General features: G+C 43.6%; 1 protein-coding gene across 2 annotated transcripts in view; it reads right to left on the bottom strand.

Annotated features, from left to right (window-relative positions):
- Positions 1-21,383: 21,383 nt before the first annotated feature.
- The window catches only part of RNGTT (RNA guanylyltransferase and 5'-phosphatase), a 195,955-nt gene continuing 192,361 nt past the window's right edge, over positions 21,384-24,977 (bottom strand). For both annotated transcript variants that reach the window (XM_032989939.2, XM_032989936.2), the window contains one exon: positions 21,384-24,240. In XM_032989939.2, coding sequence (XP_032845830.2) covers positions 24,077-24,240 — 164 coding nt within the window. In that variant the 3' untranslated portion in view covers positions 21,384-24,076. The remainder of the gene's footprint in view (positions 24,241-24,977) is intronic.

Below are 24,977 nucleotides of genomic sequence, written 5' to 3'. Positions count from 1 at the left end.
AGTGTATTCTTTCCCCACATTCCTGACATGGCGTTCTTTGTGTCACGGGGATACTTATATTTGTGCTAAAAGTATTATGGAATTGAAGAGAAGGATTCTGGAATATCCTGAGGGAATTATTTTGTAAATATGTATGTATGCAGTGCTATGAGTCTACTTCAAAGGTAAAAAAGAAAAAAAAAAAGAGAAAGGAAAAGGGAAAAAAAATCAGGTCTTCAGAAGTATTTTTATGAACCTCAGGGATGAGTCATCTCTGGCAGAGATTTAACAGGATGCAGAGAGGGGCTGATTAGACACCAAAGCAGGGAAATCACCGTTCCTTCAGTTTGGTGGCTGATTTCTTTAACTAGGACTCCCCTTACCATCACAAAGGGCCCCACTGTACATGACTGACAGACAGTCCTCTTTGCTTCCACGTAGTGCTCGGCCAACCTTGCTCATGACATGGGCTGGAGGTGTGAAATAACAGTGGCAGGAATCCCCTGCTACTTTGAAAAGGATCCCAAAAGGCTGTTTTCTTTCTGCTCCCCACCCCCCCCACCCCACCCCTCTGTACTCACCCCCACACACACCCCCTCCCAGAAAAATGCAGCTTCTCTGATAAACAGCCTCACTTTTCTTCATCAGGCATGGAAATTCAGTATCAGTAGAGCCATCTCTAATCTCTTGAGTGCTTTTCAATCTGTTTGCTACTAGGGCACTAAGACTCCCATCTATTTCTGTGGCAGATAAAATGAGCTCAAAGTTAAGCTTTCAGGAGTGGAGGTCAGTTCCCTGATACATCTAGACAGAAGCCTATAATCACTTAAGTTTTTGTCCAAGTGAGAGCTGAGAACATGCTGCATTTCTTAAATCTACTTATTAATGTGATAACTAATCTAATGGATGCGTTCAGATGCTTGAAAGCTGAAGGCAGGAGCAAGCATGCATACACATCAGGACAGCTTCTACATTTTAAAGCCAATTTGCTACTTGCCTAGAATTAAAAGGAGGATGACAAGTCCAGATCTGCAAAGAGCTTAATGGGAACTAACAAACTATGGCCGACAGGGCAGAGGGGGAAGATGTCTTCCCTACCACACATAGGATTTTCTGTCATGATCTTTTGAGTCTAAATTTTAAATAATGTTTACTGCCTGACATTTTAATGTTTGCATACAGATTTATGTGACAGAGTTGCAAGAATCCATTCTAGTCCATTTTTCAGTCAACGAGTAAAAGGCAAGACAAACTGTTCCCAGCTACTCTTTCAATGCAACTAGCATTTGTAACAGCAGAAAGTGTATTCTAGGAAAAGCCCTGGTTTTGATGTGGACTCAAGAGAATCTTCCAACATCTCACTCAAAACAAATTGGTAAGAAGAGTTTGCTGAATGAAGAGCAGAACAGTCTCACCTCCTTTGGTGGAAGGACCCTTTCCAAGTGTGAGTCAGGAACAGCTCTTCCATTGTTCTCAGCACTGAATGACAGATGTGCACTTGATTTCCCAAAAGTCCTGGCCCAGAGTCAACACTGGCGTGTTACCTGCATGACATACTCAATTCAGCGGTGAAGGAAGGGCAAAGCTCCTTCTTAACACCAACACAACGCACATTTTAAAAGAAACATGTAGGTTTAGTTGCTAATTCCACACCTGGAGTGTGAAGGAGGGTCCTCAGAGACCCTTAAGCCTTCTCAGTCTTAGATCAAATTGTTACTACAGGGGGTAGAAGCAATGTCTTTCCTACCCCATGCACAGCTACATCATGCTGTATGAATAAACAATAAAGCAAGGCAGGAGATCAGAGAAGTTTAGATTACTTACAAACTGGATCAGTTCCTAGCAAGGCTGACCTAACTCATGATCCTGAGAGCTCGATAAATTGAGTTTCACAAAGTTCACTGTGTAATGGTTTTCTGACAAAAACTTTATAAACCAGGGCTCTTTTTGCTCTCCACAGCAGTACAGTTCTGACGGTGCTATATAAGCATCATGATTTCTCTTGCTACTTTGAGCCAAGTTTCTTTCCATGCCCCCACAATGCTATGCACTGAGCTTTCCTCGCTTTTTCCCTCCACCCCAGGGGAAGCTGTATTTCCATGATGTTTTATTAAAGTATGTTGTTTGTGAGCTACCCTGGTACCCTTCAGTAGGGAGACACAATCCAAATGTAAAATAGCATTACTATGATAAATAAAGAGAATACAAAACTCTGGCACCTTTACTGTATGTATGAGATGTGCTTGGATGCTAAAAGCTGTCCTCTTTTGCATGTAAAGCACTACTACCTTGTAGTTTTTCCACCGAGATCTGGAAGTACAGAAACAAAATCTGACTTCTAAATGACTAATGCATGTGACTGCACTGCAGGCCTGAGAAGTTCAGTCCTCACTCACCTGAAAATGACTGACTGATTCTTAGTAAACAGTATTTAATAACTAGAAGAAAGGCATGAAATGGAAAACAATCCTAGCCCATCCATTGACAAGAAGCTTATGAGGTGTTTTGTTGATTCATAGCACACAAAATGTGAGAACCAGGGCAGAAAGAGGCGCAAAACCTAAAAGGTTTCACTGGCATTAGCCAGGTGTCTCACAGTGCGATGAGTATAATTCCATCCCCAGGAGAGTTCTGTGGGGACCACGTGTGAGAACCACCAGAAGTGAGGCAGCAGTGACCTCGCTCCGTGGCACTCTTTCGACTTAATAGTAACAGCTGGTCAGTGAAGTGCTTGCTAGAAATTTAACAAGGCTCAAACAGTGAGAAGCATCTGCCAATAAATCAAAAGGGAGCGCCCAGCTAAATGAGGTTTAATTTAAATTCTTACCTAGGGCTGACAGATGAGAGCTTCATTGCTCTTCTGCATCGCATTAGCTCACGCAGGTCTGTGCCCACGTCAGCAGCAGCTCGGGGAAGGTGTTTCTGAGTGGCAGCCCAGGGTCTCGGGTTAAGCGTGCAGCGGCCATGTGAAACTGCTCATCGAATGCAAGGGGGGCTGGTGGGGAGGGGCAACAGGAAAGTCATTTCTCCCTAATGGAACATTTTCCAAGCCCTTTGAACACTATGAAAGCCACCTTGGCCTTAAAAGGTTATGGCTCCGCTGTGCCCTGTTGCTGCTGCCAGCTTGGGCCCACTGCTCCCCAGGAGAGCCAGCCAAGCCGCCATTGTCAGAAAGGCCATGGCCATAGAGGGAGGAGTGTCCTTGCAATGGCAGCTGGCCACAGCGAGGGGAGAGAAGTCGTCTAGCATTTCTGTTTCTTTGTCTGAGGAAGCCCACACAACCTTCTGTAAAAGGCCAGCTCCCCTGGGGTCCCCAGGATATGATGGCTGTGGGCAGAAGCCTCTGGCAGGTCACCTCATGGCAGGCTGAGAGTGGCCACCACTGGCACTAGTGGGGTCGTGTGTCCCTCCCACTTCACTGGGCAGTTTTCAGCCTGGCAGCAAGGGCTAGATTTCACCCTGGGATGCTCTCAGGCAAACTGGGTGCATTTGATCTCCTGGCAGATCAGGAGAGCTCCTGTCTGCACGTTGCTCTGCCCTACCATAAACAGCGCTGACTTATTTTCAGGGAAATACTCCACAGGTTCTGGAGAAAAGTCTTGTGGCTGCTCATGGGCACCTCCAGCGTTCACAACAGCGGCAATCTCACCTCAGGCTTCATGCTGTAGCTGACTCCGCTTTGCACCCATGCCTGGTGGCGTGTCTGAAGGAGGCTGGCATTTGATCACTGTCTGTGCTTCACAAGCTTCCTCGCGTGTGCGCTGGGGGGAATTGAATTTGCTGCATATTCAGGTAACAGTAGCGTCCCATTTGCCAGAACATCTTGGGGTGCAATCAATTGAAATAATCACTTTTCAGGCCATTGGGGTAATTCAAGCAGCCAGTCAAATCTCCATGAACAAGAATAGTAAGTGGGATGTTGCCACAAAAGGTTAACAGGGGTGGTGAGATATGAGAGTAACAGACCAGTGCCAAGGTGCTGCCATGGTCCAGAGTCCTGGAGACAGTGCAGGGCCAGGCAGCCCCAAGTCCCCTCTCTACCCTCCTGTGCCTCTGCCCATGGCTGAAAAGCACCGCAGAGGTACGTGGGTGGCCCACTGTGCCTCAGAAGACATTTGCACTGCTCAGTTTTCCTTGCTTTTAATCTCTGGTGACACACGGAATCGCTGGGGTGTTTGCTCACAATTCACAAACCAAGATACAGGGCTGGTTGTTCCTTCTCCTTGGATGTGGAGTGACTGCAGAGTCAAAGGAGAGTGTGAAGGTGGAGAACAGCAGAGGATGAGCTCCAAGGTGAATTTCTTTGGGCTGGGCTGTCACTGAATTCTGCACGGCTGCTGTTTGCATATGTTGAGGAATCAGTTTGGCTTTCTTTTTCAAATTAAATTGGAGATATCCAAAGTAGGACACATACTTCAAAACGTACCAGAGGGTATTCCTGGTGTATGCACAAATCCAAATAAATGCATCTGTAAGAAAAGCTGCTCTGTAAGAATTGTGACCATTGCATCCCATACTCACTGACCCCCTGCTTGGAAGAAACCTCAATATATTTTTCTTTGTAACATTTTTCAGAAGTTTCAAATAGAAGAGACTGAAAATAGTGCACAAAATACAAGTGGAAATAGGAAATTGAGAGTAACTGACTTATTACAGATATACTGCTATATTGACATTCCAGTTTGCTTTTTATATATGAATACACACTTGCGTGCATGCGCACATACATAAACACACATAAAATGGATTAGATTCATTCCGAAGCTTTTGACAACAGCAGTTATGCTTTTTACAAGTCAGTGGTGGCCATATTCCCTTCAGAAATCATCTGGTAGGAAAATTTCAAAAGCAGAATGTGCAGGCTTTTAAAGAAATGTGTAGGAGCAAAACAAGCTTATTTCTGTTTTAATCCAAACTGAATCATATGTCTTATGTCAAAGCTATAAAAAAGAGGGAAGGTAAAAGAGGTAATTCTTGTATTCCAAACTTTTTCAAAGATCTTGTATTAAGTTATTTCCTTCTCTTTACACAAAAGAAACAACAAAAAAAAAAAGTATCAATTCCTAGCAAGATCATTTCAGCTCTTTCCTACCATTAAGAAGAAACTAAGGAGACGCATCCTCTTCTGGTGTAGTCTGTTACAGCTACTCAGCATTCAAAGGAACTAGGACAGTTTCCAACAATGGAGGACATGATCCTCAGATCTTCAGTAAGTGAAAAAGCATCCTGTCTGAAACTATTTGGGAGAGGAAGCTTCTCCGGAGACAGCTAATAAAATACTTCCAGTGTTCTGTAAAGGAGATCAGTTGATCCTGAGTGTAAGGCCGCCACCGTTTACCGCCCGGCGGGAGAAGTGCGGCAGCCCCTGGCCCTTTTCCCCGAGCCCCAGCAGAGCCGCGTGCGGGGCGGATGAGTTGTTCAGCTGGCAGCGGCCGCCATCTGTCCCCTTGGCCACCTCTGCTCTTACATAACGGCCCAGATCTGGTCAACCGACCGGGAGGCCCTGGAGAAGGAGGGCTCCCAGATGGCAGTCTGCTGCCACCACGGATACTTATTATACTGCTCCCTCCTCAGGTCTGGGGAGCTTGGGGGAAGGACGGTGTCCAGAACTGGGCTGCGTGAAGTCCTTAGATGCCAAGAACCTGCTTTCTCCCTCCATTCTTCACAGGGTCCTCAGATCCTGCCAGAGCATGAGCTATACACCAGACTTTGCTCTGCAAAAGTGGAGCGAGCCAGGCAGTTCTGGGAAGTACAACACACTCTGCATGCACATACTGTCTACGTGGGCTCAACATGTATCAAGCAGTGGGGCAGGAGATGCTTCCTGCTCTTCCCTGACACTGAAAAGATGCTTGGGGTCTGCATAGCCAGGACAATCAGAGACCACACAATTGCGTGTGAGACTGGGCTAGGACACAAGGAAGATAAAAGGCCTAAAAATCTTTAATCAAACTGTAAAGCTTCCAGTAGCCTTGAAGCTATATTCAGGTAAATGACTTTAGACACTGATACACCAGAAGAATGATGTCTGGTCCAGAGAGTATTTAGAGTGCATAAATTAGGATCCTGTAGGACACAAACCTCCCACTGATATTACAGAGTGCCCATTGGAGGCTGGAGGCTCCAGCAGGGAGCCACCTCCATCCAAACAATAGTAGAATCCCTGCTACCTGCTTGGTAGTCGCATTAGTACCTGAGACAGGACCTGCAATCTCTCCCTCCATTACTGCAAATCAGGGTGAATCCACTCATTTCTCTTGACACAGTGTGATGGAAGATGAGAACAGCTGCCAAAGAGGCAGGTAGTATCATTTCAGTGGCACCAGTGGTTTTTACCTCACCCCCTTCCCTTCTCAGAGCAGACTGAGAGCTCTTTGCAGCATAGCTTCTGTCCATGGATCCTGGACCATGATGGAGGCTCCTAAATACAAGATCAGAAATTAATTAAATATTAAAAAAACAACAACAGTTCTCAAAATTACCTCCTCCAGCTTCTTGTTTTCTCATCCCCCTCACTCTTGGGTTCTGCAGCAATAACTACAGCAGCAGAATTGAAGAGTGAACAGAATAATACTGCAAAGTTCAGGTTATCTCTGGAAAATCTTCCCTGAACCGTCTGAAGTGGCCACATGATTTTAGATAAAGTGTGAGGATGTCACCTTCACTCAAAGGCCAAGACCAAATGTTGGGCTGGATCCATTAACACTGTCTGACCTACACAAGTCTCCAAATCTCCTGCCTCTTCTGGGAACACTGAAATAATATCAAACTAATACAAAAACTATCATCACCCCAAGCCACTGCTGGGAAACTATTCCATGCCTTTGCACTAAATATGCTGGCTTCTTACACTACCAAAATAGCCTTTGTTAAAGAGATTAACCAGGTTCAGAACAAATGAAAGGTCATTTAGCAGACCAGAAATCCATATAAAATCACTACCATAAAGAGGAAGACATTTCTGAGCTGCTGTCTATGTATTTATTTTCTGCATATGGAATCAGTCATTTTCTATGCTTGATAAAATCAAGGACAATTAAACTAAATTGAGCTTTAATTTCAGACTCAGGAATACGTCTATGGCTGAGCATTTCTTCCTGCAATGTCTGGAATTACTAACCAGCAGCACAAGCTAAGCTCAAATATCAGACAAGGTGGGAACAAGTACATTGCTCGTCAAAAAACAGACAATGATAAAGGTGTTGGAATACTTTGCATTACTCTCAGAAGAGTTCAAACAAGGTCTATATTCCAGTCTGGTATATATTTAGGAGGAGAAGCAGGACAATAAATATTTCAGGAGTTGGGGAGGGATAGGACAAGGTCAACCAGAAATGACCCAGCTAATGAGGAATCCCACCACTCTGTACAAGAGGATAAATGAGCCCCATCGAGGGCTGAGTCCTCAGTATTCATGAACAGCAACACTAGCTGTACTCTCAGCTTCCTGCACACTCAACATCACCTCTCCGAGCTGCACCACCAAAAATCTGTGAAGAAATGATCCCTTATTTGCAAACACATAACTGCGACGATTATTTTTAATCCCAGTATCAAATCCAACTTTCATATCTTAAAAAACTAAACCCATTTTTCTCTGCTTCTTATATTATCTAATGTATCTGCCTGTTGCAGGGCCTGGCTCTTCTTCTCAGGGTGGCTGGTGTTTCCCTGTGAACTGACTGAACAATCGAGCCTCCCTACAAAGTTTGCGTGCACAGCAGACATTATTTCCATCCCACATTAGGTCTCAGTTTGACTCCAATTCTGAAAAGTCTCTGCTCCTGCATCTTCGGTGGCAGGTCCGGGCTGGTTGTTAGCCTTGCAGAAAGTGCCGTGCCTGGGTGATTTTGATCTTGTTCTTTCCTCCCAAATCCTCAGATGACCTATGAGAAGAACAAAGCTTTTCCAAGCTGAGCAGATGGCTTGCAAGGGGATACTTGTTCAGGAAGGGCATGCAGTGATAATGGCTTTTCCAAAGTCCCACTGTCCCGTTGCCAACAATGTCATTTCCAGAAAGTGAGTCCTGTGGCAAAACAGCAAGGAAAGGTGATTTTAACAATGCAGCACTATCCTTGGTCAATACGAAAAAGTTGAAAAATCTTGATGACCATACAAACATTGATCAAGTAGAGTTTTCTAAAGGTTCTGGACAGCTGAAGTCCTATAGAGTGAGGCTGAAGGGAGATGACTTATATTTTCTGAAAAAGCCAAGTCATTTGATGCCAAAAAGTCTAAATGAATCATTTAATTAGAGACCACACAGAGTCAGAAAAGGATTTTGATTCCATGCAAACCTCCTCCTATTACAGGAAGCTACAGAGTAGGATATTATACAGCTTAGGGGAAAAAAAAATGTATCTCAAACTCTTTGTTAGGTCCTTCTATTCCTCATTTGTGAAAAATCCATCCAGCTCACTCTCTAAGGCACGCTGGCTGGACTCTCAGCAAGTTGCTATTCAAATCCTCCCTATCCAGTGACAGTTGTATTACAGCAGAGGAGGTGTTAGATATCATACTAGAGTTTTGCAGAGCAGCTTATACAGGAAACTGTGGGTACTACCATTTTCCTCTCATCTCTAATGAACACTCATGTCTAGAACAATAAAATCTCCTCTTGCTAGTGATCACTTTGAAAGAAAAATCAGCCATTAAGATGATTAAGATACAGCTCAGGTACAGTAAAGGCTTCTAATGTCTATTTCCATATACCTTTGAAATGCAGACTGCTACACAGAGGCAACTAAATGTCCTAGTTTAACCTCTTACATGGTTATCTGTTCTGGGTTGAGTGAATGGTGGAGTTTTTTTGGTGGCAGGGGAGGGGGCTATCGGGGTGGCCCCCTGTGAGAAGCTTCTTGAAGCTCCCCCAGCTCCACGTCAGCTCCACTTCTGTTTGGGAAATTGAGCCCATCAGCTGTGCCTCTGCGATAACGTATTTAAGAAGGGACGTGGTGACGGGCAGTGGGACTTGTGAGGAGGAGTTGCTGCAGCTGCGTGAACACCAAGGTCAGTGGGGGAACAGAGGAAGAAAGGAGGGGGGAGGTGTGCCGGAGCAGAGACCCCCCTGTATCCTGTGGTGAGACGGCAGGGTGGCCCCCCACTGCCACCCATGAAGATCTACGGTGGAGCAGACATTGATTTATGGCCTGTTGCTCCTGCTCGGCATAATCAAGGTTCTGTGCCCGAAGAAGGCCGGGGTCTCATGGGAAAAGGTAGCCCTGCTGCTGTAATTCAGTGGTGGGAGGATTGCAGCATGCGGGGGAGTCCCACGCCGGAGCAGCTCGGGAAGGGCTGCAGCCGTGGGAGAGAATCCAGTCGGAGGAAGTTAGTGACCCATGACGGAGCAGTGTGGGGAACGCTGCGGCCCGTGGGAGGAACTCATGTCGGAGAAAGTTTGTGGAGGACTGTCTCCTGTGAGAGGGGGACCACGATGGAGCAGGAGGAACAAGTTCCGGACACTCCCCTCACCGAAGATGAAGGAAGTGGCAGCGCTGACTGCACCCCCCATTCCCTGCCCCTGCGCCACTGGGGGAGGAGGTAGAGATATCGGGAGCAGAGCTGAGCCCGGGAAGAAGGGAGGGGTGGGGGGAAGGTGTTCTCAAGATGTGGCAATGCTTCTCACTGTCCTACTCTGTTATGTGTTGTTAGTGTCTGTAATAAATGTATGTTCTTTTTTTCTTCCCCTAACGAGTCTGCCTTTTGCTCGTGATCATAAAAGGGGGATTTTCCCCCATCCCAGTCCTATCTCGAACCCCAAGCCTGGCTCTCTGTCCCTTCTCATTGCCGGAGGGGATGGGAGAGAGAGCTGCTGCCTTGTGGTTGGTTGCCAATCTGGCCTAAACCACGACATTATCAAATGAAAAGGAAGGACAGTGAGAAATTCATCAAATCAAAGGCTTTGCAAGAGGGTTCAGGGACTTCAAAACAGCCTCTTTTCACATGCAATACTTTTGTGGGAGAACAGGAGGGAGAAAACAGTCCGTTCAGATCTTCAGTCAGTTTAGGACTTACTCCTATCAGCTTCTGACAGCTTCTTCCAATATAACAAAATTTAATCCACTTCACAGGTGTGACTTATTACCCGTTCTGTTTACAGCACAGAGTGCCAAGCAAAAAACTTCCTTACCCAGAGATCACCTTCCTGTCTCAATCTGCAATAACCAAATTTACCAACTCAAACTAAATCTCTTGACAGCAGGTATCTTTTTTTTCTATTATTTATTTTTTGAAGGAGATAGAAGTGCTATTTGAATGATTAGCTGCCCAAGTACATCAGAGAACAGAATATAAATAGGATTTTCTTGCAAAATGGAGGTAGAACCAGACACATGGAATATGTCAAAAGGGAATTTAATTATGCTGTTTTTAAAGAGTGACAAAACCATGCCAGTGAAATTTATAACCCAAGTACCACAGAAATTTGCAACTCAGTAAAGTTGTCAAAAATATTAAATTATGCAGCATGCACAGATGTGGTTGAAAAATTACCCTAAGATTTGTTTAAGAAACATCAAAGTGGTTAACTTCAATCACATTTTGCCAGGGCTGATACTCTCTTTCATTTTCAGCAAGTTTAGGGAATTAACAATGGTATTGGCAAACATTTATTCAGGTAGGTTAGCCTGCAGTTCTCCTAGTTATAGCATGAAGACTTATTATCTGGATCTCAGTTTACACATCATTCTATCTACTCACCAGTGTTTTGGAACAAAAAAATATCTATGTGCTGTGAAAGTTGGAGCAATAGAAAATGCTAGCCCTTATATCGAGTCACGTGGATGTCATGAAGCTGAATTCCTGTTTATCCAGAGGAGTAGAGGAGGAAGCAAACAAAGCTAGGTCGGCTCAACTGGATGTCCATGAGGTCCCTCTAATCCTGTTCGGGATATATCACAGCTAGAACCTGAAAGATCTTCCTTTCAACAAGACCCTTCACAGACACCTTGTTTGTGACAGCCTTCCTTACTTCAGCTTGTCAAAGTCCTAGCCCAAAACATGGTGATAGAAGGTCTCACCTTCACTTCACTGTGTTTTGATTTTGAATAGTTTTTTAAATCTGGAGAAACCAAATTTTTCTCAACATTGGCCAAAACAGAAACAGGCAGTCTTTGTGAGCCACCAGAAGCTCTGAGTTCCTGTTTAGGGAAAGTCAGACATGGCAATGGTCTAGGCATCACAGATAGGAAGAAATGAGGCTGGGTTCCTATTTGGGAAATTACAGCATTTTAAATGGAGATATTTTTAGTAAAATCATCTTCTAATTACTCCAGGCTCTATGCATTTGCGTGTCCTTCAGCCCTTGTGTCCTTGGGAAAATGCAGGAGAAGATTTTGGGTTGTCATGGAAGGTAGTCTTGGACTGTATCACAGGAGCATGGTTCAGCAGAGAGGAGATAGAGGTTTTGCCATGGGAATGGCATTATATATAGTAACTCCTCTGGTCTTTTATCTCCATTTGCAAAACAGGACAAGAACCATCTCATGGGAGCATAATCCAATGCCAGCAGCTGTGAGTACCTTCCCGACCACAGGATGGAGGGTACGCCAGAAGCACAGAATTTTATTTTAGCTATTATTGCCAATGAATACAGCTGTGACACCAACTAAAAATCTCTAAAAAATCATCAGCTTGGACTACTTTGAGCTGTGATGGGCATTCACAATAAGCTTGTGTAGATGTTATCTGTCAGATTTAGTCTGTAGGTGGTCTATGAGCAAATGTGGTATGTGCTGCTGTATGTGATGCTGTCCCTGACACTGCACAACAGCCGTTCATTTATGTTAGAAAGTAATTGTGGTATTCTGGACGATGATTTGTTGACTGGTTAATGGCTGTCACTGAACATACTGTATATACGTTAGCTGTCCAGTTTTAATGAGGAGCAGAATTCTTTAACGTTCCTCTTCTGCCATTTTTTCATTTTTAATATGCAATTAAAAAATGACAAATGCAACCCTCGAAAGGGGTTGGACTAGACAATCTCTAGAGGTCTCTTCCAACCTCAGCTATTCTGTGGCTTTCTGAAAATATCATGGAGTCTTTAAACAGCATTAGGGGGGATTATTATCACCTGTGCACGAACAGCTAGCTGAGTCACCAACACGACCAGTAACACAAACAAGACTGTAATGAGTTGCTTTTGTCTCACACTGTAGCAGAAATGCCTCCACTTTGTTACAAAATGTGAATGTCAGATCTCACTGAGTGCTATTTCAGACAGATGTTTGTTTCATGTAACTTGTTAAAATTTCTCCTGAAAAACAGGTATCAAAAGCCACTACCTCCCTACATTTCAGCTGGTCCCCAGTCTTTCTGAGCGTTACTCCACACCAGCACACGGAATGGGCTTCTCTGTAAAGCACTGAAAGGAAATTCCACATCGCCATCAAAGGGTGCACGAGGCCAGCATTGATGTATGTGCCTCTCTGCTGCTGGAACAGCCCTGGGGAAGTGTACGCTCCCGCTGCTGGCTGCCTTCTTGAGCCCTTGGACCAGTGTCAGATCAGTTGCCACAGCACTGGTGGTGGTACAAGTTGTACATCGTAAGTCTAGGTTTGGTGTTTCAGATGGCATGGCTGATGCCTGACATCCTGCTCAAAAAAAAAAAAAAAAAATCCCCTCTTCCCTGTTGTTTCACCAGGACCACTTGTGTTAGATAAGAGAAGACCAGTCTGTGACATGGCACGCTTCAGTTTATTGCAAGTTATCTTGGTTGTTTCTTACTAAACTTCTGCTGTGCTGTAGCTTTATGTCAGCATGATCATCTGGGTTTCATGGAGTTCATTTTCTTCTGAATAAGAAGTCCAAATAAAACCTTCCATTATATTTGTTAAACAAAATTGCTGGTGTCCAATTCAAAATGGTTTAGCCGGCATCCCATAGCCTAATAGAATATGTGCAAGCTTGTGTTGTAAGTCACCTTTAGTGGGGTCGTAGCACTGACTGCTTCTCTGAATGTCAGAATGAATCCACTAAACTACTTGCAGCTGGGTAGCAGAGATGTGATGTGACATGTCTGATACCATTTCTTTTAACGAACAACAGGCACTCTTTGGATGTGAATTGAGTTCCATTGTCATTTAGAATCTGTCCAGAAACTTGAAAACGAGAGTCTTAACACTTCTAGTATCTGCGTTAAAGTAATTTACACAGAATATTGCAAGACATTTTCAAGGCACATCTACCAAAGCTGAAAAAATACAACCTATGAAATGTACAGGAAAGGTTTTCTGGATTCTACCTGCTATGAGGTAGCTGACTGTCGCCACGGAAGAGTAGACAGTGTTTGTGGGTAATATTGACATGGCATTGTCATTATCAACCACCATTTACCCCACAGACTACCTGGCCAGCATTTAGTTTGCCAACAGTCCTCACAGGCTTTTTGCAGCGCGAATGACCTGGGTTTTGAAAGGAAAAACATTCCGTGAGCATGTTAGGCAATTTTGAAAGTTAAGTTACTAGTTCTTTTCAAATCAGGGAAGCTGGAAAGAATTGTTTAGGTGCATGGCTCTACCCACCCATTGCCACAGTACTCATTCCATTGTGAGCTTTGCCCCATGCCATGGCATGTCCCTGGCAGGAGGTCTATAGGACATACCAAATGGCAGACATGACAAACATCCTACATTTGCACTTGACTTGTGCACTTTCAGATTTGATAGACTGGCCATGAACGTGTCCATTGCTATAAATGAGCTGAAAACATTCACCTTCTTGGGGTTATGGAATGACATATAACCAGTCATTTTCTGTAAAGGCGGGCAAAGCCATGTGGCTTCTAACCTCTCCAGAAAGCAGCTATGCTCAAAATGATGGTGGGAATGTAAGCTTAGCAAAAAGCAAGCAAGCTTTTCACTATGATGGTCCATTATCTTTCAACCTCTACTCTGCAGAGTGGGAAATGTACAACCAAGGCGTCAAAAATAGTGTGGCCAGCAGGACCAGGGAAGTGATCATCCCCCTGTACTCAGTACTGGTGAGGCCGCACCTTGAATACCGTGGCCAGTTTTGGGCCCCTCACTATGAGAAAGACATTGAGGTGCTGGAGCACATCCAAAGAAGGGCAATGAAGCTGGTGAAGGGCCAGAGCACAAGTCTGATGAGGGGCAGCTGAGGGAACTGGGGTTGTTTAACCAGGAGAAAAGGAGGCTCTGGGGAGACCTTATCGCTCTCTACAACTACCTGCAAGGAGGTTGTAGCGAGGTGGGTGTTGGTCTCTTCTCCCAAGTAACAAGCAATAGGACAAGAGGAAATGGCCTCAAGTTGCACCAGGGGAGGTTTAGATTGGATATTAAGAAAAATTTCTTCACTGAAAGTGTTGTCAAGCACGGGAACAGGCTGCCCAGGGAAGTGGTTGAGTCACCATCCCTGGAGGTATTTAAAAGAGATGTAGGTGTGGCACTCAGGGACAAGGCTTAGTGGTGGACTTGTCCATGTAAGGTTAATGGTTGGACTCAATGATCTTAAAGGTCCTTTCCAAACTAAAAGATTTTATGATTCTATGGCACATCACAAGAGGTGACATACTCTTCAGTTGCCAGTCCATTGGCTTTAGCAAAAGAGTTAAGTGCACAGGAGAGGGGGTAAAGGCCTAAGACCAGTTCACTCTAGGAATGAAGCCCTGCTGCTTTGAGGGGGAGAGATCCATAGTAAGAAATGACTTTTCGAGAAATGAGCATAATTGTGAGACATTTTGTAGTTGTAATGCCTCACGGATAGATTTGCATTTGCATATTACACACTAACCAGTCCCTTGGGCGTCATTTAAGCTCTCTCCACACATGCAGTACTCTGTCAGTTTTCATAACCCAGCTGCCTATACAGGAATTGTTCTGTTTTCCCTCCTGAAACTGTGTGTGAAAGCAGAAATGTTCTGCACTCACAACTGGCTTTAGGGAATGGGTAGTTTTGGCATATCTCCACAAACTCAGAAAATATTTTGCTTACCAATTTAACAGAGGCTGCTACATAACACAGTAAAGTTTGCAATATATACTTAGCAAGAGCTGTTCCTTTCTCCTCTTTGAAGCTGTCCTTAGCAAATGTTCCGGGATTTTGATATCTGCCTCACAGTCCTCAGCAGAGACACAGGCATACAGGCTAAACTCTTTGTCAATACGATGAGGAGTCTCAGTGTTGCAGGCTGCTGTTCTCATTCCATTTCTGCAAGCCTCATCATCACTCCCTGCTCCTCTGTAGTTCTGGGTCAGCATGGCCAAGCCTTAATGTGCCTGTCTGTAATTTTCTGTAAAGCATCAGGAAGCCTCGGTGGCACAGCCAGGCTCCAAAAGGACAGCAGTTATCACACACAAATACACAAGGCTTTAGTACTTGCGCAGCTACTCTGTGTCCAGGATTTTGTGGCTCCTGTAAATTGGATACAAGAGTTACAGGAGTTAATAACTACAAAGCTACAGCGAATAGTGACCTCCATTTGCTTCAGAGCTGTGTACCTGAATGCTTGTAACTGATGGACTGTTGGCCCATTTCCACTAGTCAGGACATCTCAGTCATGCATGTTGCCTCTCACTCTTGCTGCCCTGGGATCAACCTGCCTCCCCTGCTGATAAAGTGGTGCCCCCGGGGGGAAAGAAAAAGGGGTGTCTTACCACCCCATCAGACCCAAGCATCCCTTTCAGACACCGATGTCTGTCTTTCCGTAAAGCCTTGAGCCCTGGTCTGGGGGAGTGAAGAGCATTACCAAGCCGTGTGGTCAAAAGCTGTGCAGTGGGGAAATACACACAAGCCCATCAGTGTCTGAATGTCTCAGCTCATTTCCATGGGGCAATGCTCTTGTAAGGCCACGCTGGAGACGGTCACGCTTAGGGAGGGGGCAATGCTTGGGGGGAAAGGCTGTATCCAGGCTCCCCAGCCCTTGCACTGGCCCAGGTTCTTTGCCATCCCCAGCACGATTGCATGGTTTAACTGGAAGCCTCTCAGGAAAAGGGAGATGGTGAGCCTGCCCACGTGCAGCCATAGTGCTGCAGCAGTAGCAGCGCATGCCTTCTCCATCCTCCCCGCTGGGGCCAGGGATTTAGGGAACATAGAGTAAGACCTATCCTGCAGAGCCAGCAGTACAAGACAAGCCACAGGAATGGTGGGTTGGTAACAGTTTCAAGCCATTTTTTACTTTTTCTGCTACTAATGCTGCAGCTGATTGGCCTGGATAAAGATGTCAAAAGGCCCATTTCAAATATTTGATGAAAGGAGGGTGCAACACCAGCATTTTCCTTAACACAGCCACACTCCTTTTGCTGTGCCTAGAAAGCTGTACCAGGCAGCTCACACCTCACAGAAGGAAAGTCCAGCACAACATCTAATGGCTGCACCAGGCTCAGCAACTGGAAATCGCCATCCTCCTTTTGAAAAATTACTTAGGTATGATACCAGGACAAAAGGAAGTTGTGGTTTTTTGCTTCATGTTTGTAAGAGAAAAAGAATGATCAGCCATTAGTCAAACCGGCTTGCACAGGCTCCTCTTGGTTTCAGGGATAAAACACACAGCTTTGATCCAAGCAGCAAATGGTGAAAATCGCAAAGCCAAACATGACTGCTTCAAACTTCAGCATTTGCCTGCCATGGATTATTTTTGCAGAATACCAGCGGGTCACTCACTCACATGGTAGGTATTACCTGGCAGCAGAATTTTCATTGATTTCATACGATTGATTTCTCAGCCCAACAGTAGCATAGTATATATTCTCTTTTAAAAGAACAAACTGCCATGGCAGGAGAAAGTAAATTATTCCTGGAGCCCACTGCTTTAAAGACCAGAAAACCTTTCGGAGATGTGAGGTTTTCACTGCCTGATGGAGAAAAGGGACCTTTTTACTCCTTAGTACTTTCTGAGCAGTTATTTTATGGGTCTCAAACCTCCATATTGTCAAACCAGAATTCTTCATTAAAAAGATCTTGCATAAGATTGTCTATAAACTGAACCAAAGGAGAAGATTGTAAGTACTAAAATACACAATGAAATAGCACTGACTGCCAAGCAAACTGACAGGGGGAATTCAGACTAAGATTGTTTTTCTATTTTTATCTTACCTCATTACAAGTCAGAGTTTTTGTTTACCCTAGAGAGAGACATGTTTCTGGTTTTGCACGCCTGCTGTGCTCCTCCAAATCTGTCCCCTCTTTCCTGTACTGCCAGGGCTCTCAGCAGACTTGCTTCTCTCACGGTCCACTTGAACGGAAATATTGCATAGCCATGTTTGTGGCCTGTTTCTGGGGCTTCTTACTCTGGAGTTCATCAGAACAGTGTCTGACAGAGGCAGCTGCCTGGAATTTATTATTTTACCTCCTCAGTCATGGAGTCTGCTCAGTCTTTCAGCTTAAATTAACACTGGTAAAATGTGTGTAATTCTCTTGACAGGATATGAGGCAAGAGGAAAGTGGAGTGTGTGATGCCCTGGCCCCACGTGGCACCCTATTCAGAGGTTGATTTGCCCTACCCATGCAGCTTGCTGACAGGGTGGGCAGCAGGAAGGCCAAGGGTAGAGCCGGCTGCTGCAATAGTAAAATTTGTACCCGGGAGCTCTCTTGGCAATCCAGCACTGCACATGGGTTTATACAGCACTGATTTCCCTAAAAAGGGCTCAAAAGTGTCCCCACGCCTCTGTGCTGTGATGCAGGGATGTGTCTCACGTAGATGCTACTCCCAGTGATCTGGGAGCATACACGTTGTTGAGTGTGTAATTGTACCCCAGAGCTTTCAGAGCTCAGGAATAGCCTAACTGCTAGGAAATGAGAACTGGCTTACCTGTTACTCTGCTCCTTTAGGACCTTATCCCTTACACCTTGGCTCTTGGTACTATTGTTACTGGCCCTGCTGAGAGGCAGCCCATCCGAGTCTCCTGGCTGAAGGGTAGGTCCTTGCTCCCCATGCTAGCTTTCCCTTGTTCTGCCTCCTCTGGGTCACCATCATCTTTTTCTACGTAAAAAGCCATCTCTTCTCTTGGCGTCACTGATGTCTGCTCTCCCCTGATCTTTCCACTGGAGTTCCCCATTTCGAGAGCCACCTCGCCATCGTTTTACCTCTTGCCCTTCCTCTGTGGCACACGAGATGATACCAGTTCTGGCTACCTTTCATGCCCTTTCCTCCACAAGACCAAACTTGTAGCATCTGTACAGTGTCCTCTGTACTCTTGCCCGGCCTTCAGTTGCTCTCACTGTAACACACAACTGATCTGTGGGCCACAGAAACACTCAGCATCCCCTCCCACACCCACGGCACAGTCTGACTATGGAAATCTGTACTCCAATTTTTTTCTGTTGAACCATCCTACCTTTTTGAATGGAATTTTTTACCCTTTGGATTAAAGTTTCCCATCCCTTGATGATCAAATTAGTTCAAAAACTCTTTGAAGCATGTTTTAATAATAACAAAATACTGTTCCTCCAATGTTACATACTTGGCGATTACACAGATCTATTTAATATGATAACCTTATCGCCTCCTCACATTAGACGAGGTTCTGAGTAGAAGAGTTAATCAAAATTTAATTTTCTCAAAGCATCATAGACGAATGCTTCTGAACCCAATTTGTGTGCTATCTGCCAGTCAAATAGACGTAAAGATACTGAGAGAGGAGGAGGAGGAGGGAGAAAGAGGACATGAACAATATTTCTGATTAAATAAATTCCTATCTTGGGAGTCTATTTCACTATAACTTGATTTCATTAAAAAATGTTTACTATTTTTACATCCAGTGTTGTCTAAGAGAAGTGGAAATGGGTTACACTTAGATTTTATTTTGTTTTTTTTTTTTTTTTTTTCAACACTGGAAAAAACGATTATTTTTTCCTCATCAAGTTAATTGAGTGTCTCCCACATATTCACACTTCTGGATGCACCAACATCACTGCAAGGTTCTCATACTAGTCCTGGTTACAACATGCTCCTGTACCCCCCTACTGCTGACTATGGATTGAAATAAACCAGATGAAAATGAGGCCCAACTGAAGGAAAACTCCTTTGTAAATGTCTCAATCAACATTCAGCCTCAGCCCTATAGATCTCTGCAGCTGAGCAGAGATTGCAGCTTGTTGGGAAGCTCAGCGGCTCTCACACGGGAAGCAGAAAGAGCACTAACCTATATTCATTCCCACTGCAAACATTAACTAACTGATCCAGATGTCAGTGCAAAGAGTACGACTTACTTACCTTTGTTTGTGCATGAAAAAGGGAGATGGGGTCATGAGTGTCGGGGGAGACAAAATGGAAATGTATGCTAGGCCTTGGAGCAGGCCCCTCAGCCTGAACACAAGTACTGAGAGGCTCCTGCGAAGTCGACCCTGGGAAAAGTGGAGTTAATGTTTCTTTTTGGTAGCTGGAAGAGTGCTGTGTTTTGCTTTTAACATGGGGTTTGTTATGAGAAAGATGCTGATAAGCACACTGATGTTTTTGGCTGCTGCTGGGAAAGAAGGAAGCAAGACGACTGCCAGGACTGCATGATTAGCGTGTAAACACCTGGTGTTGTTAAGCTGGTAGGAAAGTACTGTAACTTGATGGAAAAGTACTGTAACTTTCAAAAGGTATACAAGTAGCCTCCATGCTGAATAAAGTGTCTCAGCATCACTCATGATCTGAGTCCGTGCCTCAGTCACCACAATGAGGGAGGGAAGGGGAAAAGGCTCCTTGTCCATATGATGAATACCGTCACAGCTGGTAGGTGCTGCTTGGATTTCCCTGTGCAAGCAAGACTTACAGGGGCAGTACTGCCCTATCCGTCAGTCATCAAAGCTGGTGTCATACGCGGATGAGCATATGGGCTTGGAGTGGAGCACTGCCCTCCAGAAATATGAGCGGAGGGCCAGCCGTGGGGCACAGGCTGTCAGTCTCACACCTGATGGCCGGACAAGTCAAACAGCAAGTAGGTAGGTGTTAACAGAGAAATGCAAACTTGAGGATCTATGCCATAAGCATAGGTCGTAGAAATTTGACACTGGAAACAAAGGAATACAAGTGAAACCTAAACCCTGTAGGGTTTGTGAACCTTGAAATGTGCAGTGGTCCCCAGGCAAGGCGAGAGCAAACCTCGTGCCATTGTGTAGGAGGACAGAAGTGATCTGGCTACTTAAGGCGTTTCAGCCAAATGTTACTCTCATGCAAGTTAACAGAAATGCTTGGATTTAGGATTTGATTAGAGGTCCAAAGGAAAGCAATGTAATCTATGAAAAATTAATAGCCAACTAATAAGTAATAACTAATAATAAACTAATTGAATACTTTAAAAATATTATTAATTTAATTGACCACTGCAAGAATTTTAATACTATGAAAATTACCCTCAATAAAAATATTTAACCCTGTGCTCATAAAAGCCTAACACCGGAGTGTAACATAAAATGACACACATCGTATTGGCTGAAAAATAGAGAGGAAATACTGAAGAGACAGACAGACATCTGCAGGAGAAATGAACTGGACTTCTACTCTCATTCTCTCTCTGCTGACCACAGATGAATCCTAGGAAATTAGCTTGCTGTGCCAATATCTTTGTGAATATTCTGAGGTCATTAAGATACAATTATGCATTACACATTATGCAAATATAAAGTCACACCTCTTAGGCACAAAACCAAAGAGCTGCTATGCTGAGAAGCAGGGATCCTGAAAGACTGCTCCAGTGAACAAGCAAGCCAACGCAAACTACACAGTGCAACGTGCTGGTCAGGCACATCGACCTGCTTCTTTAATGCATACAGAGGGGAGTACTGAGCAGGGGTTCAAGAAGTTATTATACCTCCCCAGGTGTGCTCAAATGCCAGATCTGGTTTGGCATTCACACTCAAAGACCAGAAAATCAGAAATGGTTGAGAAAAGCACCACAGGAATTGCATACCTAAGAAGAACATACCAGCAGTGAAGGTAGGATCTTAATTAGAAGAAAATTTCAAAAATCAATATAGGTTTTTTAGTTCCTGAGAGATGCACTCTGAACAGCTGCAACCTGAAAAAGGAAACTGCCCTATTATAAAACCAGTCCAAAAGTTGGGTCCATGTAGTTGGGCTACCAGCTTCAGGGTCATGCTGGATGATAAACCAGTAGGGAAGACCCATGCAGACCTCTTGCAACTTTTCATGCAATTGCACTTAACCCTGAATGGATAAACTACATAATGTTAGCCTGTCATAAAATATGTACTTCTCACACCATTTGGTTTCTTTCTGGTTCTAGTCGCAGGAAGAGCAAATTGGACTTAAAAATGGCATAATGGACCACGGCCACTGCTGGGCTCGGGGGCTCCTACCTGAGAGAAAAGCCACTGACATCTGAAAAACGCGGGTAATTTTCTTGAAGGACTGAACAGCAATAGCACCACAGTATCCTCTCGTGCTTGCACTGGTACTAGGAAAGCACAGGCATAAAAAGAAAACACATCCTTCAGAAAAGTATTTTAAACCATTGACTTTATTAAAATACTTAATACACGGTTTGTAGAGGAATGTACTTACATTTTCTGGAAACTCCACTGAAACAAAATTTGAATTATATATTTAACAAATGACAAAACAGTGGATGACTTCATGCTGTACACCAAAGAATAGACAAGTTAGGGTCTTTTTATCATCATTATTTTCCTGGCACAGACTTGTCGTGGTTTGGGCCTGGTCGGCAACCAACCACCTCTTCTTTGCTTCTTAGGTTCAACCTCTTCAGTATCTAGTAGCAGATAAAGGAGGTTTGCATTTCTCACAGCATTAAACTCATCCGGTCCAAGCGAAATTCCATTTGTTTTCCTCAGGTTCTTCATTCAACCCTTCCCCAGTAGCTTCCTTTTCCAGAAAAGCAAAGGTGACTGACCTCTCTAAAAAGCTACAGGTCATAGTGCAAGAAGAGTTCGGCAATCAAATGCAACCATGAAGCTCTAAACCTTCTCAGAGTCATTACTCTGACAAAATACAAATTTCAAGCTGAGAGTGGGAAAAAAGACACTGTCAAAATACAAGGGCCACAACACATTTGTGCACTTGGTGCAATGCACGTGGAAGACAGCCTGGGGTGCTACAGCTCTAAAGTAAAAGGTAAACCAGAAGCTACGTCTTGTTGAAATACAAGATGCAAGGGTTGGGAAGGAGAAAGATGGAAATAACCTGGACGCATCCTTACAAGAATGAAATGTCCTAACCTCATGGAGAAGGCTATAATCATCACACACACTGCCACTGCCACAGAACCATGAAATTCAGTGACAAAGTGTAAGTTATGACAATCTCAATGACAAGTATAATCTGGGGATATTATTTATACTGAGAGAAGAAATAATTAACTGTGTGTTTCAATGCAAGATGCACAGAGGCTGCATAGGTTTTCACATCAAATTCATAAGGCTCTTTTCAGGAGATAATTTTGCAACCTTGCATAGGTGATATTGTATCTTTTCTATAGATAATATGCAGAAACTATGTACAGTTGAAAAAAAGAACTTTGATGAACGCCTTTTTTTCCCCTCAAGTTTTATCATAGTATAAAAAGTAACTTATGTAACTCCTTCAATTCTCTAAATCACATACAGAATATCCCAGAAAGAGATGCTAGAAATGCCATCTAAATGATGCAATGTGCATTTATACAACAGGTTGAAACAACTAGAGAAGCCACCACAAAGCATAGTCCTAAAGTTTACATAAAAAAAAAAAAAAAAAAAAAAGGCAGGAATTAATTTTCCTTACAAACATTAAGTCATTTAAACAGAAATGCATTTTAGTTAGAACAAATCAATAAGCTTTACTAATCAGATTGCTGAACGAATGGATGACTCACCCACTAAGTAAACTATAGAAAGAGCTAATTCGATCCCTGCTTGATAAATGTACAGTAAACTTTAAAATCTGCATTTGGTTTCCAATTAATCACAGCTCAGAACAACTTCTCCCTTAGACAACTAGAACACAGCTTCTCAAAACTAGCATTATGAACATCTGCCTGTGCGCTGCAACAGGAGCCATCAGGGTTTTCGTGTGCTTCTTCATTTGGTATGAAAAAAAGTCAGCCAGTGGCTAAGCACGGTGCTGCAGGGCAGCCAACCCCACCTTCGAAAATGAGCGTCCTGTTCCCTGGGACACACATCCACTCCCCTAAATGGTTTATTTTTGCCCTGTGGTTACCTAGACCGGGAGACTTTTTGTCTGATGGGGCTCTCTTTCACTGAAACTACCTTCTCTTTTACATGGGAGTTGTCTGGCAATTCTTTTGCCATTTTGTGCCTGGACCTAAGACATCACAATTAGCACTGCTTATTACTCTTGCATATCACAGTGATGTGTATGTTTTAGTAATATTTACAATGGTATCACTGTGGAGAACTAAGCCCTGTACTAGGAACAGTCTCTTAACAAGAGACCTTAATACTAAGGATTTGGTGTATTCCTTATCTACAGATAAACTTAAAAAGGCAAAGCTAAAATCAGCCCACTATACAACTGGTGTGTTAGGATCAAACAGGGGGAAAAAACAAACACCCAGCAAGTTTCCTTTCAAAGGGACGCTATTTACAAGAAGGATTTGTTTTTTTAATATTTCAACAACAAAAACGCAGCTAATTTTGAAATTAGTGTAATCTAAGGCAGCTTTTAACCAACACAGAGCACAAACAACATTGCTGTTTGCTGTTAAACACAAGTCTTGGAAATTCAGCGAAACTATGATCAGTTACACTATGGGAGACATATTGCAACCAGTTGAATAACAATAATAAAAAAAACATTTCTGCTTTTTTTAAACACAGCCTCTAAAAAGTACAGCATCCCAAGGTTTTCTCAGTTCCAGATTGATGACATTATAAATTAAAGGTGAAAAGAGATCTGTATATAAACAAGGCAGCTTTCCATTGACTTCATTGTACTGTTCTTGTCTAAACCTTTGGAAATTTCATCTTCAAACACCATAAGGTAAGGTTGAATTTATCAGTTACAAAACAATGTCCATTCGTATGTGGAATTAAAAAAAAAAAACCAAAACCAAAACAAACTCAAAACCCCACACCCAAGTATTTACAGCAATTCGTATTTCTTTTTTTCCAGCCTTCACGCTTGTGTTTCACCTTCTGCAGAACTGTAAACACTCTATCTGCTGAGACCAAGGCCTTATGTGATGGTACGTGGCCTTTTGGGCGGCGGGGGTGGCATGAGTTCAGTGTCAGGATCGAGGTGGTGTTTCCGCGTCTGTCCTTGAGAAGCTGCTGTACATCTGTCAATGAACTCAAACAGCATCTCCTTCGTGACTGGATTCTGGATGCTGTTGCATACAGCTGGGAACAAAGAATATATTCTCAAGTTACTAAACCAATTTGTTGTAGTCGACACTTCAAGAATTTCATCCCCTCTTTACAAAATAAATATCATAATTTGGCTCAAGTATACAGCCTTAACCGCAGACTTTCACAAGATGGTGGTGTCAGAAGTCACGTATCTCTGCTTTGCCCTCCAGAGAGCAAAGCAGCGTAGTGGGCCCCTACCCCATGGGAATCTCTCTTTTTAAGCAAAAAGGCATGTGGGTGTAGGCGCCATGGGGCAACTATAAAAATGCTAAGAACTGGCATTGTATCTATGCAAGCACAGCAATGAAGACCTTGTGAGACATGGCTTTTTAACACTCATCAAATCCAAATAGCTAGAAACAAGATTGGCTAATATTGAAAACCTCTGAATTAAGGTAACCTTTTTTTTTTCAGCACTAAGTACTATAAATACGATAAATCCACAATGCACAGTACGTTTTTTTTAACCCACATACCTTCATGTGGCAGAAAAACTTGACACCAAGCAAGCTACATGTCTAGCACACCAAAGCACATGATGGATAAAAGGCCATAGTGCTGCATGGTAGCCAAGGCATGCACGTACAAGCACACCTGGATTACTTAATGTGACTCCCCAGGTCATAGTTTTTAAGTAATGGCCCACAGGATTTAATGGAACAAATAAGAAGGCTTACTTCTCTTAAAACAAATGGAATATTTTGAGTATTTTTCCTATGTAACTTTAT

Source organism: Tyto alba, unplaced genomic scaffold (genome assembly GCF_018691265.1).
Source record: "Tyto alba isolate M040663 unplaced genomic scaffold, T.alba_DEE_v4.0 Super-Scaffold_40, whole genome shotgun sequence".
NCBI lineage: Eukaryota > Metazoa > Chordata > Aves > Strigiformes > Tytonidae > Tyto > Tyto alba.
This window is presented reverse-complemented; position numbering and strand designations above follow the sequence as displayed.